At 42.9% G+C, this 15,174-nt stretch overlaps 6 protein-coding genes and 1 non-coding gene across 7 annotated transcripts; 4 read left to right on the top strand and 3 right to left on the bottom strand.

Annotated features, from left to right (window-relative positions):
• Nucleotides 1-240: 240 nt before the first annotated feature.
• On the top strand, nucleotides 241-1,554 carry OPI1 (LALA0S02e00804g1_1; the record flags this gene model as incomplete). Its single annotated transcript, XM_022773564.1, has 1 exon — nucleotides 241-1,554. The coding sequence occupies one exon, from the start codon at nucleotides 241-243 to the stop codon at nucleotides 1,552-1,554; it is 1,314 nt and encodes a 437-aa protein (XP_022627078.1).
• Nucleotides 1,555-1,643: 89 nt separating this feature from the next.
• VPS24 (LALA0S02e00782g1_1) lies at nucleotides 1,644-2,318 on the bottom strand (the record flags this gene model as incomplete). The annotated part of the gene is made up of 1 exon (XM_022773563.1): nucleotides 1,644-2,318. One exon carries the CDS (start codon nucleotides 2,316-2,318, stop codon nucleotides 1,644-1,646), a length of 675 nt encoding a protein of 224 aa, XP_022627077.1.
• Nucleotides 2,319-2,757: 439 nt separating this feature from the next.
• On the top strand, nucleotides 2,758-2,829 carry LALA0_S02e00760r. Its single transcript has one exon. It is a non-coding gene; the product is annotated as a tRNA-Glu (tRNA).
• Nucleotides 2,830-3,121: 292 nt separating this feature from the next.
• CLU1 (LALA0S02e00738g1_1) lies at nucleotides 3,122-6,826 on the top strand (the record flags this gene model as incomplete). Its single annotated transcript, XM_022773562.1, has 1 exon — nucleotides 3,122-6,826. The coding sequence occupies one exon, from the start codon at nucleotides 3,122-3,124 to the stop codon at nucleotides 6,824-6,826; it is 3,705 nt and encodes a 1,234-aa protein (XP_022627076.1).
• Nucleotides 6,827-6,963: 137 nt separating this feature from the next.
• SEC59 (LALA0S02e00716g1_1) lies at nucleotides 6,964-8,466 on the bottom strand (the record flags this gene model as incomplete). The annotated part of the gene is made up of 1 exon (XM_022773561.1): nucleotides 6,964-8,466. The coding sequence occupies one exon, from the start codon at nucleotides 8,464-8,466 to the stop codon at nucleotides 6,964-6,966; it is 1,503 nt and encodes a 500-aa protein (XP_022627075.1).
• A 3,181-nt stretch (nucleotides 8,467-11,647) lies between these two features.
• Nucleotides 11,648-13,135, top strand: BUD22 (LALA0S02e00694g1_1; the record flags this gene model as incomplete). Its single annotated transcript, XM_022773560.1, has 1 exon — nucleotides 11,648-13,135. One exon carries the CDS (start codon nucleotides 11,648-11,650, stop codon nucleotides 13,133-13,135), a length of 1,488 nt encoding a protein of 495 aa, XP_022627074.1.
• Nucleotides 13,136-13,292: 157 nt separating this feature from the next.
• Nucleotides 13,293-14,897, bottom strand: ERG5 (LALA0S02e00672g1_1; the record flags this gene model as incomplete). The annotated part of the gene is made up of 1 exon (XM_022773559.1): nucleotides 13,293-14,897. One exon carries the CDS (start codon nucleotides 14,895-14,897, stop codon nucleotides 13,293-13,295), a length of 1,605 nt encoding a protein of 534 aa, XP_022627073.1.
• Nucleotides 14,898-15,174: the final 277 nt, after the last annotated feature.

Genomic DNA, 15,174 nt, shown 5'->3' with positions numbered 1-15,174 from the left:
CACATTGGAAAAAAATGATATAAAAATTCACGTGATCTTGTTGTTATTTGGGTTTTTTTTTCTTCTGCTCTTTTTAGTCAGCTGCTCAGAGAACCTATAATTAAAAGCTCAATCGCATCTCATCTCATCTGTTCAAACCTCGAAAAACTCCCAGGTAAACTTAGCATTCAAAGACCATCAAGATCTCAAATTTGTCAATCATAGTCTTGTTCTTGGGCCTATTGATACTAGAAAATTGAAATGCAGATAAAGCAGCTTGAAAATGAGCCCTCTGATGAGATACCGGAAGACATAGCATTGGCTGTGGAGGCCTTGACGGAGTTAAAGAATTCACATGGACCAGGTGGTGGTGGTGGTGGTGGTCAATTCCAGGAGCATGAGCTTCAAGAACAGAAGCATCAACAAGACCACAACAACGATGATACTTTACTGGCCAAGGTACGAACCAACACACTTATTGATAATGCAGTGAAGGTTTACAAGAAGAGTAAAAATCAGTATCCAAAATTTCGGAAAGGTGCAGAAATGGTAGAACGAAAGGCTTTACTGCCCATGGTGAAACGATTGGAAGAACATCGCACTAACAAAAGACGTCTTGAGAGTATAGCCAGACAAGAAGTCGAGGAATTGTTAGGAGCTGAAACTGAAAACGAAATAGACGAGGAAATCGAAAATACCGGCGAATTACGAAGTTCTGGACAGAGAAGATCCAAGAAGCAAAAAATTTCAAGTGCCATTGCCAAGTCCAAAAGCAACTTGAAGGGCTATCAGCTCAATATGTCGATAGAGTCTAAAAAACGTCTGGTTACGTGCTTGCATTTGTTGAAGCTCGCGAATTACCAGCTTTCCAACCGCGTGAGCTTCCTGCAGGATCTGGTTCATAAAGAGCAACAACTCAGGCGCGGTAGGTTACGGGATAACAATATCACAGGACGCAAAATCGAAAATCGGGGTGAAAAAAGCCGTAGTGGCATAAGGCTTGTTGAAAAGATCAATGAAGAGAGGGAAAACAAAGCCAACAGTAATAAACATGATAGACAAGATGAAAATGAACCCACACTCGGTTCAGAAGGGGAAGATGATGACGACGACGAAGACGACGAAGAAGCGGAAGATCATTTTTACGACGCATCAGACAATTTGCATGAACAATCCGACGTTGTGAAAATGGAAATCGTGGGTACCGTGAAAAAAGTATACTCTCTTGTGTCACGGTTCACCGGTAACTCACTTCCTGAACCAGCTCGTACGCAGGTTCGGGAGTCGCTTTTGCAACTACCCTCTGCCTGGACATCTTCCATGAACTCCGAAACACTCTCAAAATACACCCATTCCAAAAAGCTGACTCGCAACGGGAAAGTTCTAATTCTGGCACAAGAGAGTCTAGGAATGGTGCACAGCGTGATGGATATCGTTGATGGCACGCTCGGAAGAGCAGAAGAATGGGTCAAACAAAAGCAAGAAATCAAAGAGCTGCTCAAGGAGCAGTATCTCAGCAATAAGATCCGTGATCCGGTTAAAAATAACGTTTCTGGAGAAAAGGAAGTAGATTAATATTGTACACATCACTTAGATACAGAAATACACAACGGCAGAGCTGTGCGTAGCCAAGCCAGCCCACAGGGCCCTCCCACATATGAAAGTCAATTCTGCAGGGCTTTCAGTCTTTCTCGCATCTCATTGAGCATGACGTCTGCTTCGTCGTCGATTTGGTCTTCGGGAGCTATTTGGGCCTCGGGTTCAGACTCTGATGGTAGTTCAGAGACAGGAGCACCTACAACACTATCCAATTTCTTGGACGTGTACTGTTCCACGATCCTGTTAACTTCCTGATCTGCCTCGTCTTCCGCTTCTTCGTCTTCGACCATCTCCATTGTATCATCGATCATCTCAGTAATGAGGCCACTCTTCACAAGCTCTTTTTCAAGCTCCATCATCGTTTGTTGCATGTACGGAAGTCTCACCAGTGAGTTTACTTCACGCATCAGGACCGCTGACGACGCCATATTTTCTTGTAGACTTTGCATTCGGAATGCTTCTTCGATTTTCATACCTACGGATTGTAGCTGTGCTTTTGAAATATACATCCTTTGGTGCTGTTTATTGATCTGATACAGCTCTTTAGCGTATATTCGTACGGATCTGGTGTCGTTTTGTTTTGCGGATCGTTTGATCAATGCTTGTGTCTTGATTTGCAACGCACTCAGTTCTCTCAAAGATTTGTCCAAAGATCTCCCATTTCTCCGTACAAGTTGTCGAACCTTCCGTTGCTGTTCTTTGGGGTCGGGACCCCAGATAGCTTTCTTGAAGTAGTCCATGCGATAAGGAGTAGAGGAAAGAGGAGACAACGAGTGATCACTGGTGCAGATTCTTGCAAATTTGAAGTTGAAGTTGAGATCGTGTGTGTGTGTGTGACATCCGTTAAAGGTTAGCCATGTAACTGATTGAAGGGATCCTTCGAGGCCACGTGACTTCCTTTAATTGAAATTGTCACTCAAATGTCGATGTAAAGCTTGAATATGACTGAGCCAGAGCATTGGAATAACCTTACAGTAAGAAAGCTCCACATAGTGGCATCACGGATTTCATCACTTCGAGATTCAACACTTTTTTATTCAGTTGTAATTGAGATCAGAAAGATACAGCGATATTGACAGAGCTGTTACGCTAACGACAACAGATCACCTGACCTGCTTTTAGAACGTGAAAAGTAAATCCCGATATAGCGCCCTACATACTGATCAAATCAAGCTCCAGTCCGATATAGTGTAACGGCTATCACATCACGCTTTCACCGTGGAGACCGGGGTTCGACTCCCCGTATCGGAGCTTTTATTTTTTCCAAACTTCAACAAACTTGAAAAGTAGTCTTGAGGGTTCAATTACTACACATCAACCGCAGTTCCATTTCGAGACTCAGCTCCCACCAATTGAGCTACGGTTGTCTTCGCTTTTCTTATGTCCTCGATTCTTTGACCCACTACCATATACTCTAATGAGTCTGAAAAATTTTGACGTTAAGAATATGAAAAATGTTCAACCATTCGAGGTTAAACGTTTTAAAGTTGGTTGAAAGATCCCTCGACGTCTGTCTCTGAGCAATTGATCCGCTGAAAAGATCATGGTTTCACAGCAGATTGAGGCCATTACGGTGTTGGCCAAGCTTCCGCATCAGAAGGACGAAGTCCGGCTGAAGTTGGTCAAATCTTCTAAAGTGCAGATTTTGAACAATGCTTTGCAGTTTTCGTCTTCCAAATGCCTGACAAACCTGGAGTTTTATGCCAATGGACGGAAACTTGCTGGAGAAGAACCTCTCTTGGACCTGGCTACTGACGATCTCATCAAATTGGACGTGAAGTACAAGGCTTACACCACTAGAGATGCATTGAGACACATTGCGGCCGTTCGTGATACCATTGGGTTTTCTACTGAAACCCAAGATGGGATTTCGGATTTTGCAGTATCGACAGGCAATCAGTTTTGCGATATGCCTTTTGAGGCCGTCAAGACTGCCGATTCAAAAATTGAAGATGCCCAAGCAGGGTCTACAGCATTCGATTTATCCACAGAAGAGGCACAGAGGTTCCAACAAACGGTGAGAGAAGTCCTGAACAAATCCAGATCGATCAAGGAGATCATGACAACCAGATCGTCGATTATAGCACCTTGCGTTCGTTCTTTGCAACTCTCCAGCTATAACCCAGTTCCTGCATTTCACAAGTCCAAGGGGCATCTGTTATATCTGCAAATTGCCACTTTGGAAGGGGAGTCCTTCCATGTCACGGTCACGACCGGTGGGTTTTACGTCAGCAAATCTACTGCCAATAAGTTCGACCCAGCACGCAGAGATGAGAACTCCAAGTCTTTTGTTTCGTTGATAGATCTAATTTCTTCGCACTCCAAAAACTTTGGTGAACATCTCAAACGCCTAGGCCAAAGAGTGAGCGCGGTGGACTCTGTAGCTCATGCCAGACCATCTACAACTTTCTTGTCCAAGCCATGGATGGTTTCAACCTCGCTCAACTCCACAGGTGACTATTCCCGCTTTCAATTGAACGAAAGTGATCTCAACACGGAAAGGAATTTCAACGATGAATTTCAAGCCATCAAGGATATGACTTCCAGCGACTTCCAGTCCATTATTGATAGTGAAAAATTGACAGCCAAAGTTTACCACGAATTTACCGAAACTGCTGTACAAGATGCCATGTCTATTGTCAGTCACGACCTTGTGCCCATGAATCCCGAAGCACCAACACACGAGCAGATCTTTTTGAAAAATAACATATTTTACTCATACGTGGCCGATGTAAATGGCAGCTACACATCAATCGGTGGGGACGCTGCCGCTTTTGCAGCGTCAAATCAAGATCTACAGACCGTCAGAGTTTTGCAACGTATCTCCATGTCAGAAATCCACTACTTGCTATGTGCTGTTGTGGACTTTGGTGGTCGCAGAGTTCTAGCACAAACACCCGTCCCAGGGCTTTTGAGTGCTATGGGTTCAGTCACCAAGATTGACCCTGAATCTGGCGAGGCTGCGACCGAAGATTTGAACTCTGATGTCAATGTCGTGTATGGTCTCGAGGAATCGACGGGCGAAATTCTTTACGACCAAGAATTTGATGACGCTCTCGAATCCTTTGCGCAGCTTTTACACCTCAAGAAACACAAAGTTGGGGAGTCCGAAATCAAGATCTCTTCGCATTCCAAGGGTATCGTTGGTGCTGATAAGCGTAAATACATTCTGGATCTCGCCAACTCTCATCCTCTCGACGTAAACTTTGTCAGAAAATTCTATGACGGAATTGAGGAAGATCAACGCTATCCACACAGACAAACATTAATCAGAAATGACCTCGTCGACAAGTGGTGGGCAAACAAAATCGAGGCTGCCGGTGTCACTTTCGAAAAGGCATTCGAAGATAAAATGTTTGCGTTTAACCCTGATGCTTATGTAGCTCAAGGAGTTGAGGATTCATTGGTTGAAGAGATATCCAACTATCTGACAAACGATGTTATAACTGAGGTAGTGAAGGAATATGCTCTGGGAAATACGTCTGCGCCATACGATGGGGATCATTTAACAGACTCTTTACACAAGAACGGTATCAATATGCGTTACCTCGGCCACATCGTTGAATTGGCAGAGAACGAGCTGAAGGAGCAAGAAGAGAAGCGCAAGGCGAGACTAGCGGAGGTGGAGACCGGCAACCAAGAATATGAGAAATGGGAAAAGGAATATTTGATTAAAGTCGAACAACAAATCAAGGATAGACAAGCCAAGATCAACAAGTTGGTAGGGGAAGGGAAGGACATTCCCGAAGAACTCAAGGGAGATTTGAAGCTTGATGAAACCGAGATCAGAAAGCCCACAAAGAGCGAACCTGTTGTAGTCAATCGCGACCATTTACAATGCTTGATTCATGTGAGTCATTTGGAGATTGCCGCTAGATCCTTCAAGCATGTCTTCCGCAATTTTGCTAGAGATCTTCCCGTTCCGGTAATTTCTAGCTTGGTTGCCTACTTTTTCAATCTTCTATTTGGATATCGTTATAACGGCGCACCTCAATCAGAGATCTTAGACGAACACTTCTCTCAAACCGAATTCAAGTTCTCGAAAATTTCCCGCGCTCAATTGTTCGGATTTGTGAAGGAGCAGGCACGTAAAAGATTTCGTTTCGATCTCTCGGATAATATTTTAGAAGGTTTGTGCGAGCAACCATTCCCGTTGATGAGAGCGATTTCTAAAAAATTTGGTGTTCAGTTGTTGAACAGAGACTATTTCTTCACCGTGGATGAATTTGAGAGTTTCAAACAGTCACAGGATAAGAAGGTCAGAAGTAAGTTAGTGGCTCCCGCGCATACTTTTTCCCCTCACGACCTGGCAGTCATTCCTATCATAAAAGATGGCCAATACCAGTCTTTATCAGGAGATAATTTTTGGACGCAGGGCACTAACTTGTTGAACGAAAAGCAGGACGACGCAGTTGTTCTTTTAAATCAAGCTTTGACCATCAAAGAAGAGGTCAACGGAATTGTGCACCCATCGGTCGCTGAATCATACATGGCGCTTTCCACGGTCTACCACACTTTGAATAAGCTCCCTGAAGCCGTTTCTTTCTGTCGCAAGGCTTGCATTATATATGAAAGAACAAAGGGTGCAGACTCCTTTGAACTTATTCGGTGCTTGACTAATTTGGCCATCTTAGAAGTCAGTAACAAAAATCCTTACAATGGTGCTTGCGCACTGAAACGTGTGGTCAGCACCGTTAATGCCTTGAGTCTAGCTGTACACCCTGCCATCATAAACGCTTACACGATGTTGCAACAGGCCTCTTTAGCTTCCAAGAACGCTCCTTTGGCAATTGAGGTCATGAAGAAATTATCGGCCACTATACTGAAAATCGAAGATGGAAACCACTCAATTGCATATGGGTACAACCAATCTCGTATTGGCGACCTCTGCGTGACTTTAAAAGATTACACCAGTTCTCTTAAAGCCATTTCCGAGGCAGAAGTTGTTTTTACCAGAGAGCTAGGATTGAACGATGAAACTACAGCGCAATGTAAGCAATGGGTGACAGGCTTGCGAAATGTGCTTCAACACCAAAAGCAGCAGCAAAACTTGACTCAAACACAAGATGCTGTCAACGCGGGGTCCCCACCCACCACCTCCAAAAATTCTAAGGCTTCAAAGGCGGCCAAGAACGATCACAAGTCAAACCCGGAGTTAGCCAATAAGTCTGTCGACGAGCTTTTGAATTTCATCGAGGGTGGCTCTGCCAAAAAGTCGAAAGCAGGGAAGAAGAAATCCAAAAAATAGATTATTCTCTCGCGACCGTTATATAGATAGCCTTAGCAACCTTGTAGATAATTTGCTAAACATATCGTCTGTTATGTTACGAGCATTATAGAAGATTGACCATTATCGTTAATCAAACCGGATCCATGACCCTCTGCCTATTTAAAGACTTCACGAACTATCAGCATGAATGCTGGAATTAGTATGTTGTCGTTGAGTACACTGTTGCCTTCTAAAAGTCCAGAGAACAAACATATTGACAAAAGCTTGATGTAAGAAACGTCGGTAAACTCTCCCAAAAAGCGCTTGAACGACAAACCGCATACAGCGGTGGCGGCAACAAAAGCCGCTGTACCTTCGTAAGTCTTGTTGGTGCCTGGCCATTTGTGCCGGCCCCACCTGTTGCCCACTATAGAAGCCAAAGAATCTCCCAAACCCAGGCTGATAACACCTACCAACGATCCGTTGATAAGAAGAGGCGTTGCGACGCCTATAACCAAATAAATATATGATATGATGATAGGTCCACGTTCATCGCGAAAATCGGCAAATGATCTTAGCTTCGAATCGAAGTAATCCCCCAAAGGTGCTAGTTTCAGATACCTCAAATACTCCACTGCCAAGAAAGAGACTATAGTACCAGCGAGAGCTATTTTCACGAATTCGGGATCTGCTTTGAGAGGCGGGACTATGAGAATCAGGACGATAAAATGCCAGATTTTGCGGGAAGAGTTAAGGGAGAAACTAGATTTGAAGATCATGATGTTGGGAATCAATAACAATAGTCCAAATAGCCAGCTTAAGGTGATTTTGATTCGAGTTGACGATGATGTAATGTAGCTGTAAAGCCAAACAGCTGGATTTTCCCCGTTTATTTGGAAAATGTGGATTACCGTCAGTGGGAAAACACAAGCAAATGAAGTAAAAAGGACAAAAGACCTCAGATACGGATTGCATCTCGATACCAACTTCAAAAGTAAGTAATTGACGGCCACGGCAACTAAAAAGCCTCTAAGCACGTTTTGTAGGACCTGGAAGTGAATTTGAGAAGAGTCGATGAGGAAGAGCACGTTTGTCAGACCGATGCTGAACAAGTTGCTCTCAACACGATCAAAGCTTTTCAGTTGACCCACTTTCTCGAGACAAAATGCCAAAACACAGTTGAGAGCCAAAGCTTTGAACACCGTGGAATTGTCGTTGTCAGGAAAGCCACTGATTAAAACCATAATCGCTTGAACTGGTAGACGCATATATGGGGCGATGTCCGCACAATTGAACGTCATAGCCAGGTTTAGGATCGTGTACTCCCGTGCAAACAGTAAGGAGAGAAACGTCGGCAAATATAACAGGTATAAGACGTTGAAGCTGGGCAGAAGGTCTGCCTTACGTACGGGTAAAGTTCCATTAAGACCGTTGTTTGAAACTCGAGCTCGATAAGAAACTCCCAACCCGATCAAAATAGCCACAGCCGTGGATAGCATGCTCTGGAAGAGTTCTAAATCCTGATCACTTTGTGAGAATTTCGAATAAGCTACATGAACAGTGCTTCCAACAATGGCCAGTTGTGCCACTTTCTCTGGAGCTGTGAACGTGTCGAAAACGGAAAACTTGTCATTTTCAAGCCGGATGGCCGTCAGCTCATCTGTACTGGTTTGTGCCATGGCAAGTCTCGATCAGGGCACTGCAAACAATCCAAAGTTCGCGCTTTCTTGATGTTCGCCAAGCAAGTAGGTAGAGCTGCTATAAATTGACGTTTAAAGAAAGATAAACACGCACGAGATCTGTAATAGTAGTGAGTGAGTGGAACGATACGACACGAAAACAACAAAGTACTCTAGACAGTTGTTTTAAGTGACCAAACTATGGATTCGATGCTTATCAAAGCTCTGCTATTTAGTATGTGGTTGTGAAATGTCAAAGGATCTCCATTGCTAGGTTTTTTTTTAGGGATACTATTAGTGTGAATTTTAGTGTGAAGACTAGTTCCTCAGAAGCCCTGGTTTGATCTTGGGTTTGGTTAATTCCTGAATTGACAGGGATATTTGGTATTCGTAGCTCCGAGACTACTTGCCAAGGAGTTTTTCAACATTTCGGAATGTTTGACATTTGACTTAGTGCATAGTACTTGAGTAGTTTGAAGTAGTGCCTGAGATTGAGTTTGACGTAAGTATCTGACTGCCAGGACGGTATCGGGTTTAAAGAGTGCTATTAATTAGTTTAATCGGATTTGAAACCCTCGAAGTGCTAGATGACAGGTCTTTAAAATTCGTTGATACTATACCAGCTTACGAAGTGAGAAGCGTAGCAGTTTTTAAGTGGGAAGCATACTAGTTTTCCAAACGAGATGCTTTAAACAACGTCTTGCGTCGCTTCAAGTGCGGTGTATTTTGAATCAAAGTGTCACCTACGTAGCTGAGAAAAACACGACACATATATGTGTAAAATATAATTGGATGCTCTATTTCTTACCAATTCATCCGCACAAACCTTGCTGTATTGAAACACGGCACACTACAGACAAATTAAGTAGATGCTGGTTTTAAAGCATTTCACTAATCCGTGATGCCCCAAATATAAGCCTCACAAAGTTGACGCTGGCGCATTCACTCTCTAATTCTACAGCCAATGCCACCCCACCAAACTATCAATGGCCATTGCGTAGTTCAGAAACAGAGCAACAGTTACTATGACCTGGTATTGAAGCTGGATTTATCCTAGCTCATCGCCAGCGAAGCCCTACTGATATTTTATGACTGATGTGTTACCCGCCTCTGGGATTAAAAAGTATAAAAGGAGCTGAAAAATTTCGTAACCCGATTCCCATCAGCTTACCACTTCTTAGATTGAAAAAGCCATATCGTATGAGGAGTGTCGAATAGCAAGCTTGAACTGCGCATTGAAAATGCCTTTAATTGCTCGAGGGAACTAATAGGAAGCGAAGCCTCGTCTTGAGAAGAGCATTATCACTGATGACCAAGATTAAAATTTACAAACTAGAGTTTCTGAATTATTTTCGTGATTAGAAACTAATCGCATTATCTGAGACTGTGTTCTTAGACCAGTACAGTGGTACTGGCGCATACTATTACTCTTCTCGAACAATAAGGCATTTTCCAAAAAAAACGCCGCTCGTTGCTTTCGTAGCTACTGAGTTACTTTTATGATGATGTAACAAAAACAAAGCTGGAATTACTGGCTGAACGATTATATGTTGATAAGTTTTTGCACTATTTCTGAATTGTAACTCGGCGATTTACAGACTCTGCACGAAAAACTAGTTTTTGCTCAACGTGGAAAAAAATTTGCCAAATTCTGTTTTTTGAAGGAACAGGCGTTTCTTCAGAATTATGTGAATTTTGGCAAGTAGCACGAATGGCCCTGATCCTGAAGAGTTCCAAATGACGATGCACAGCACTGGGCACTGATTCGGCTCATAAAAATGAGTTCGATTATGAGTGATACTGCTTTAAAGTGGGCTTAGAAACCCCACGCTACTGATTCGGTAATTCTGTCAGGAAAAAGTGGAGCCGAGAGCGGAGTCCGTCGTCAGTCGACATGCTTTTTTTTTTCCTCGTGTTCCTGGATGATATTGCAAGTTTTTGAACTACCCTAAGACACCAATAAAGGTAACATACTATGTTATGTTTTGTGTTTGCGTTCTTTTCAAAATGATGATATTTTTAGATGACGAGTCTGATCGAGGTTTTTCTCGCTGAAGACACAACTAAATTATATTCCATTCATGCAATTCTGATGTTGAGGTCGAAAACGCAAGGGCTTCATGTCTTTTTCCGATGGTTGTTTATGGGGGGCACTGATTATTAGATAATAATCCTGCAGTATTGTCCGGGGATACTTTGGAAATGTGTCCAACAGACAGAAAGAAAGACTTCTGTTACAAGAATTTTTGCAGAAGATGATACGAAAGAAACTAATAGACAAGCATATGTCTGAGATTTTCATTGAAGATAAGTTTCATTCACGTCTGATGCAGAAAATCGACTTGAGATCTCTAGCCTGGTCTCTCCACATTAATTCGACAACTCAATTGGAACGGACGGATTGATAGCTGGTGCAGTGTGGTATTATGGTGATGACACCTCTTTCTTGTTTATGATGACTTTTCCACTTTTCACGACGGTCAGCTGTTTCTCTCTTTACTTGTTTGGTTTAGAGATGTTGATGATAATATGCCTGTGACAGGGCGTGGTACTGAGCAAGATAGAGACACCAATAATGTGAGAAAAATTGACGTTCCAAAACCCGTCATGATAATCCACACCGATCATTAGATGCTTGAGGACAAGCATCGCACCCAGCTACCCATCCAGTCTCGTTTTGATTTCGACCTAGAATGCAACTTGCGTTCAACAACACAATGATGACAAGTAACTAAAGTATTGAAATCTTTTTGATGAAAAGAGACTCAAAAAAATTCGATTTGCATGTCAGTCTGATTGTAATTCGCCTTGTAGACCCTTGTAAATTTTTTTGTAATGTGGACCACGCACGCACATATGCTCACCGTGAGCTCATCGGTATGATAATGATTGGCACTCGACAGTGTCACCTTCAGGTATTTAGCCAAATAGTACCAAGAATAAAGTAAATTTCTACTAGCAAGTATTCGATAGTCCTTCTACACTCCTCTGCATCATCAACGGCTGCTCCGTGCTGCTTTTGACGCTCCAAAGGTTGTCCACCTCGTCCTCAGAGTTGGTTTATTTTTTGTCAAAGGAAAATTTTATTAAATAAGCTGAAATTTCCAAGCTCATCGCCTAGCTCATCGCTGGACTTTAACGATATTCAACAGCGATAGGTCGACTTGTAAAAGCATCAAAAATGCCCAAGGAAAACTTGATATTCAAACTTGACAATTTGGAATACCAGTTCCACCACTTAAATGGCACTTTAAATGACTTCAAGCCTCGTTTGAAGAACACTGCAAAAACATTCAATGCCAAGGGTAAGAAAACTTCAAAAAAAATCAGCAAGATCCTTGATTCTGCCAGTTTGAACGAGACCAATGCGCAATTGACGTCGTTGCGAGCCGAAATTGTGCAAAAGAAAGCATTTCATTTGGAAAATAAGTTGACAAGTTTGTTAGAGAAAACGCTACAACAGCAGTATTCCACTCTGGCGAAAAAACATAACGAGAAAAACCAAGATAAGCTCAAAACACTCAAGACGTTGGACGACAAATACAAGTTGGCTGTTTTTTGTAAGCTTTTTGGCAAGTCTAGAACTTGCAAGCTTTTGGTAGCCAAAATCACACCATCGAAAGCGGCCAAAACCGATCCGCCAGCATGGTTCAAAGATAGTGAGTACTTTTTGGCAGCTCAAGATAAAACTCACACGTACAATCCAAGTCGTGTGTGGAATGAAGTAGTGGTCGCAACAAAGGGTTGCGATAAGCTGCTCAGTCAAACAATGGCGGGACAAAAAATCAAAGAGCTGTTGTCTGCCTTCGACAGTGGTATGGACATGTTTCTCAACATCAAAAAAACTAGAGAGTCCGAACTTCCGAAAGTTTCAGAAATCAAGAATAAAACTGAAGAATCGGACGCTAAGTCAAGTTCCGAGTCGGAAGAAAGCAGTGATCAAGTTTCCAGCAACAATTCCGGGGATCGTGATGCTGAATTACCTGGAGGTTTGGACGAAGATGAGATTCTAAAACAATACGAAGGCCTATTGGTAGGCTCAGATGACGAAAATGACGATGTTGCCATTCCAGCACTTGACCCTACAATTAACTATAACGAGATCACCGATGAAGAGCCTAGTGAAGATTCAGAAGGCGATTACGACCTTGCGTCAAGTGATGAAGAATCAGATGACCAGCCTGTCTCCAAGCGCCAGAAAACTGAGAAGACGAAGGGAAAGGGAGCGGTATCCACGAAAAATGCACCTCTTCCTGAACTAATGACTGGTTACTACAGCGGAGGTTCAGACGATGAATTTTCAGATGCTGAAGCAGAACCGGAACAGATTGATAACGCACCCAAGCGGAAAAACAGAAGAGGTCAACGTGCTCGTCAGAAGATCTGGGAGAAGAAGTTTGGTAAAACCGCCAATCATGTTCAAAAGCGGATACAAGAAGAGCAATCTGAAAGGAATCAAAGACAAGCTGAATACGAACAGAGAGTTGAAAAGCGCGCCAGTAAGGCTCGTGAAAGAGAGGAAGCACAAGTTCGTCACAATGGTGAACAAAAGCTTCGTCCAGAACAGATTTCAAAATCCACACAAGTTCATCCTTCATGGGAAGCGAAGAAGCAAGCGGAGGAAAAACAAAAGGCCGCCAAGTTTCAAGGTAAAAAAATTGTATTTTAGAAGTGCAGCCCCAAGGCGTCCTCGGAAGATGTCCATTTACATCGTGTGAGATAGAAAAAATACAAATTCGGCCTAGTTGTGCAGTATATATCACAAATAACATAAGAGGCTGGGCTGGCTGGAAGTCAAGAATAATAAAAGAGTAAAGATTGAAACACTAAGCTTCAATTTTTCCAGTTAGTGGATCTCTTTTTTTGAATGCCAAGAGCAGATCGTCTTTAGGGAAAATAGTGGCAAACACTTTGATCTTTTCACTTAATGGTGTAACTTCATGTTTCCAGTCGGTGTACATGGCAAATTTACCAATGAGTGCCGTGAAAGTCATCATAACGTAAGTTTGCCCCAAGCATACATGTGGTCCGGAACCGAAGACGAGCCAGTTCTTTTTCGCTTCGTTGGCAGGAGAACCTTCAACCCATCTTTCTGGGATGAACTCTTCTGGGTTTTCATAAACTTCAGGGTCATGCAAAGCTGGGTACAAAGTTGGGATGAGCATTGCTCCCTTGGGGGCTGTGTAGTTAGGTGCGACAGGGAATTTTTCCTTGACCATGTATGGTACCATAATGACTGGAGGTCTGTAACGCAAAGCTTCCTTGACAACCATGTAAGTATATTTCATGTCTTCGATCAAAGGCAAAGAGAGTGGCTTCGAAGGATCGTTGTCACGTACCTGCAATTGCTCTTCTCTGATCTTCTCCATGACATCAGGTCTGTCGGCGACAATTTGAAACAACCAGCATGCTAGAGATGAAGACGCATCTTGAGATGCAAACAAGAAGGTAAACACGGCCTCAGAGATTTCTCTGTTTGAAAACTCTCTGTGGAGTAGTCTGGAATTTTCGTCATCTTTAGTCTTAGCGTCGTGCATCAACTTACACCAGTTGTCCATGACACAGTTGGATTCTCCACCTGCTGCAATGTGATCTTTGGCCATTTGGGCGCATTTTTCGAAAATCTTCATTGTCATGTCAGCGGTTTTGCGTCCGTACCATGTCTTGGTGTAAGGCAAGATGATAGGGAAATTAACTAGTTCCAAAGCAGCAGTGACCAGGTAATAGTCGTCAGCCACTTTTCTGATTTGGTCTTCTGTGATATAGTCTCCACAAAAGGCCTTCAGAGACAAGGCACACATGATTTCTCTCATTTCATGGAAAAAAACTCTTGGTTTGAAGTCTTTTTCCTTTGAAAACTCGACAAACTTCTCTAGGTACTTGTCCATGACCAATTCTTGAGTTCCCAGGTACTGTGAAAGCGCGGATTTGGTGAAAAGTCCGTTTAGCGATTTACGGTAGTCAACGTGGGCTTTGCCGTCCAAGAACACCCAGTTGGAAGGTCTCAAGATTTTGACAGCCACATCCACCACGCAGGGCTTGACGTATTTGGAGCTTTGAAGGATTTTGCGGGCCAAGTCTCTGGTCGAAGCGATAACAACGAATTTGTGGAAAATGGAAACGCATGACAGGGGACCAGAATCCCATTTGGCTTTATATTCTTCAAATTTGGGGTCCAAAGACTCTAAAAATGGTCCAATGATCGGCCACATCTTGAATTGAGGTCCCTCAATGCTGCCCTTCTTCAATTGGTAAGATATTTGATCCCATGCCAGACCCACAAAAACGATACTCAAAAACAATTTCCAATACGACAACTGCTGGATTACATCCACAATTTTGTGGATACCGGCTCCAGAACCGAAAAAGGCGCCGGTCTGCGCTTCTGCGACCCACGCGGTGCTCGAACTGTTGCTGACAATTGAGCTCATCTCAGTTTAACTTTATAAAGTAGATTTGTTTCTACTGCCTTGAAATGAGCTTCGGAGATGACTACTTCACTTCGTTTCTATCAAGTCCCAACAGTGACGACAACTGGCCTTTATATATATTTCAAGCCGGAGTAATCGGAGCTCAAAACCTTGAGGTGGGCTCGTACGGTTTTGGATGAGAGATTGTGATGCGATGTGATGAACAGTGTCTGATGTACCATAACAACTTTATGCGAAAAAAATCTTGTCAATGGCGCTAAACGAGCTCGAGAAAGAT

The sequence above is a fragment of the Lachancea lanzarotensis genome, scaffold LALA0S02 (assembly GCF_000938715.1).
Source record: "Lachancea lanzarotensis genome assembly LALA0, scaffold LALA0S02, whole genome shotgun sequence".
NCBI lineage: Eukaryota > Fungi > Ascomycota > Saccharomycetes > Saccharomycetales > Saccharomycetaceae > Lachancea > Lachancea lanzarotensis.
Note: the sequence above shows the minus strand (reverse complement) of the source record. Positions and strands in the feature narration are given on the sequence as shown.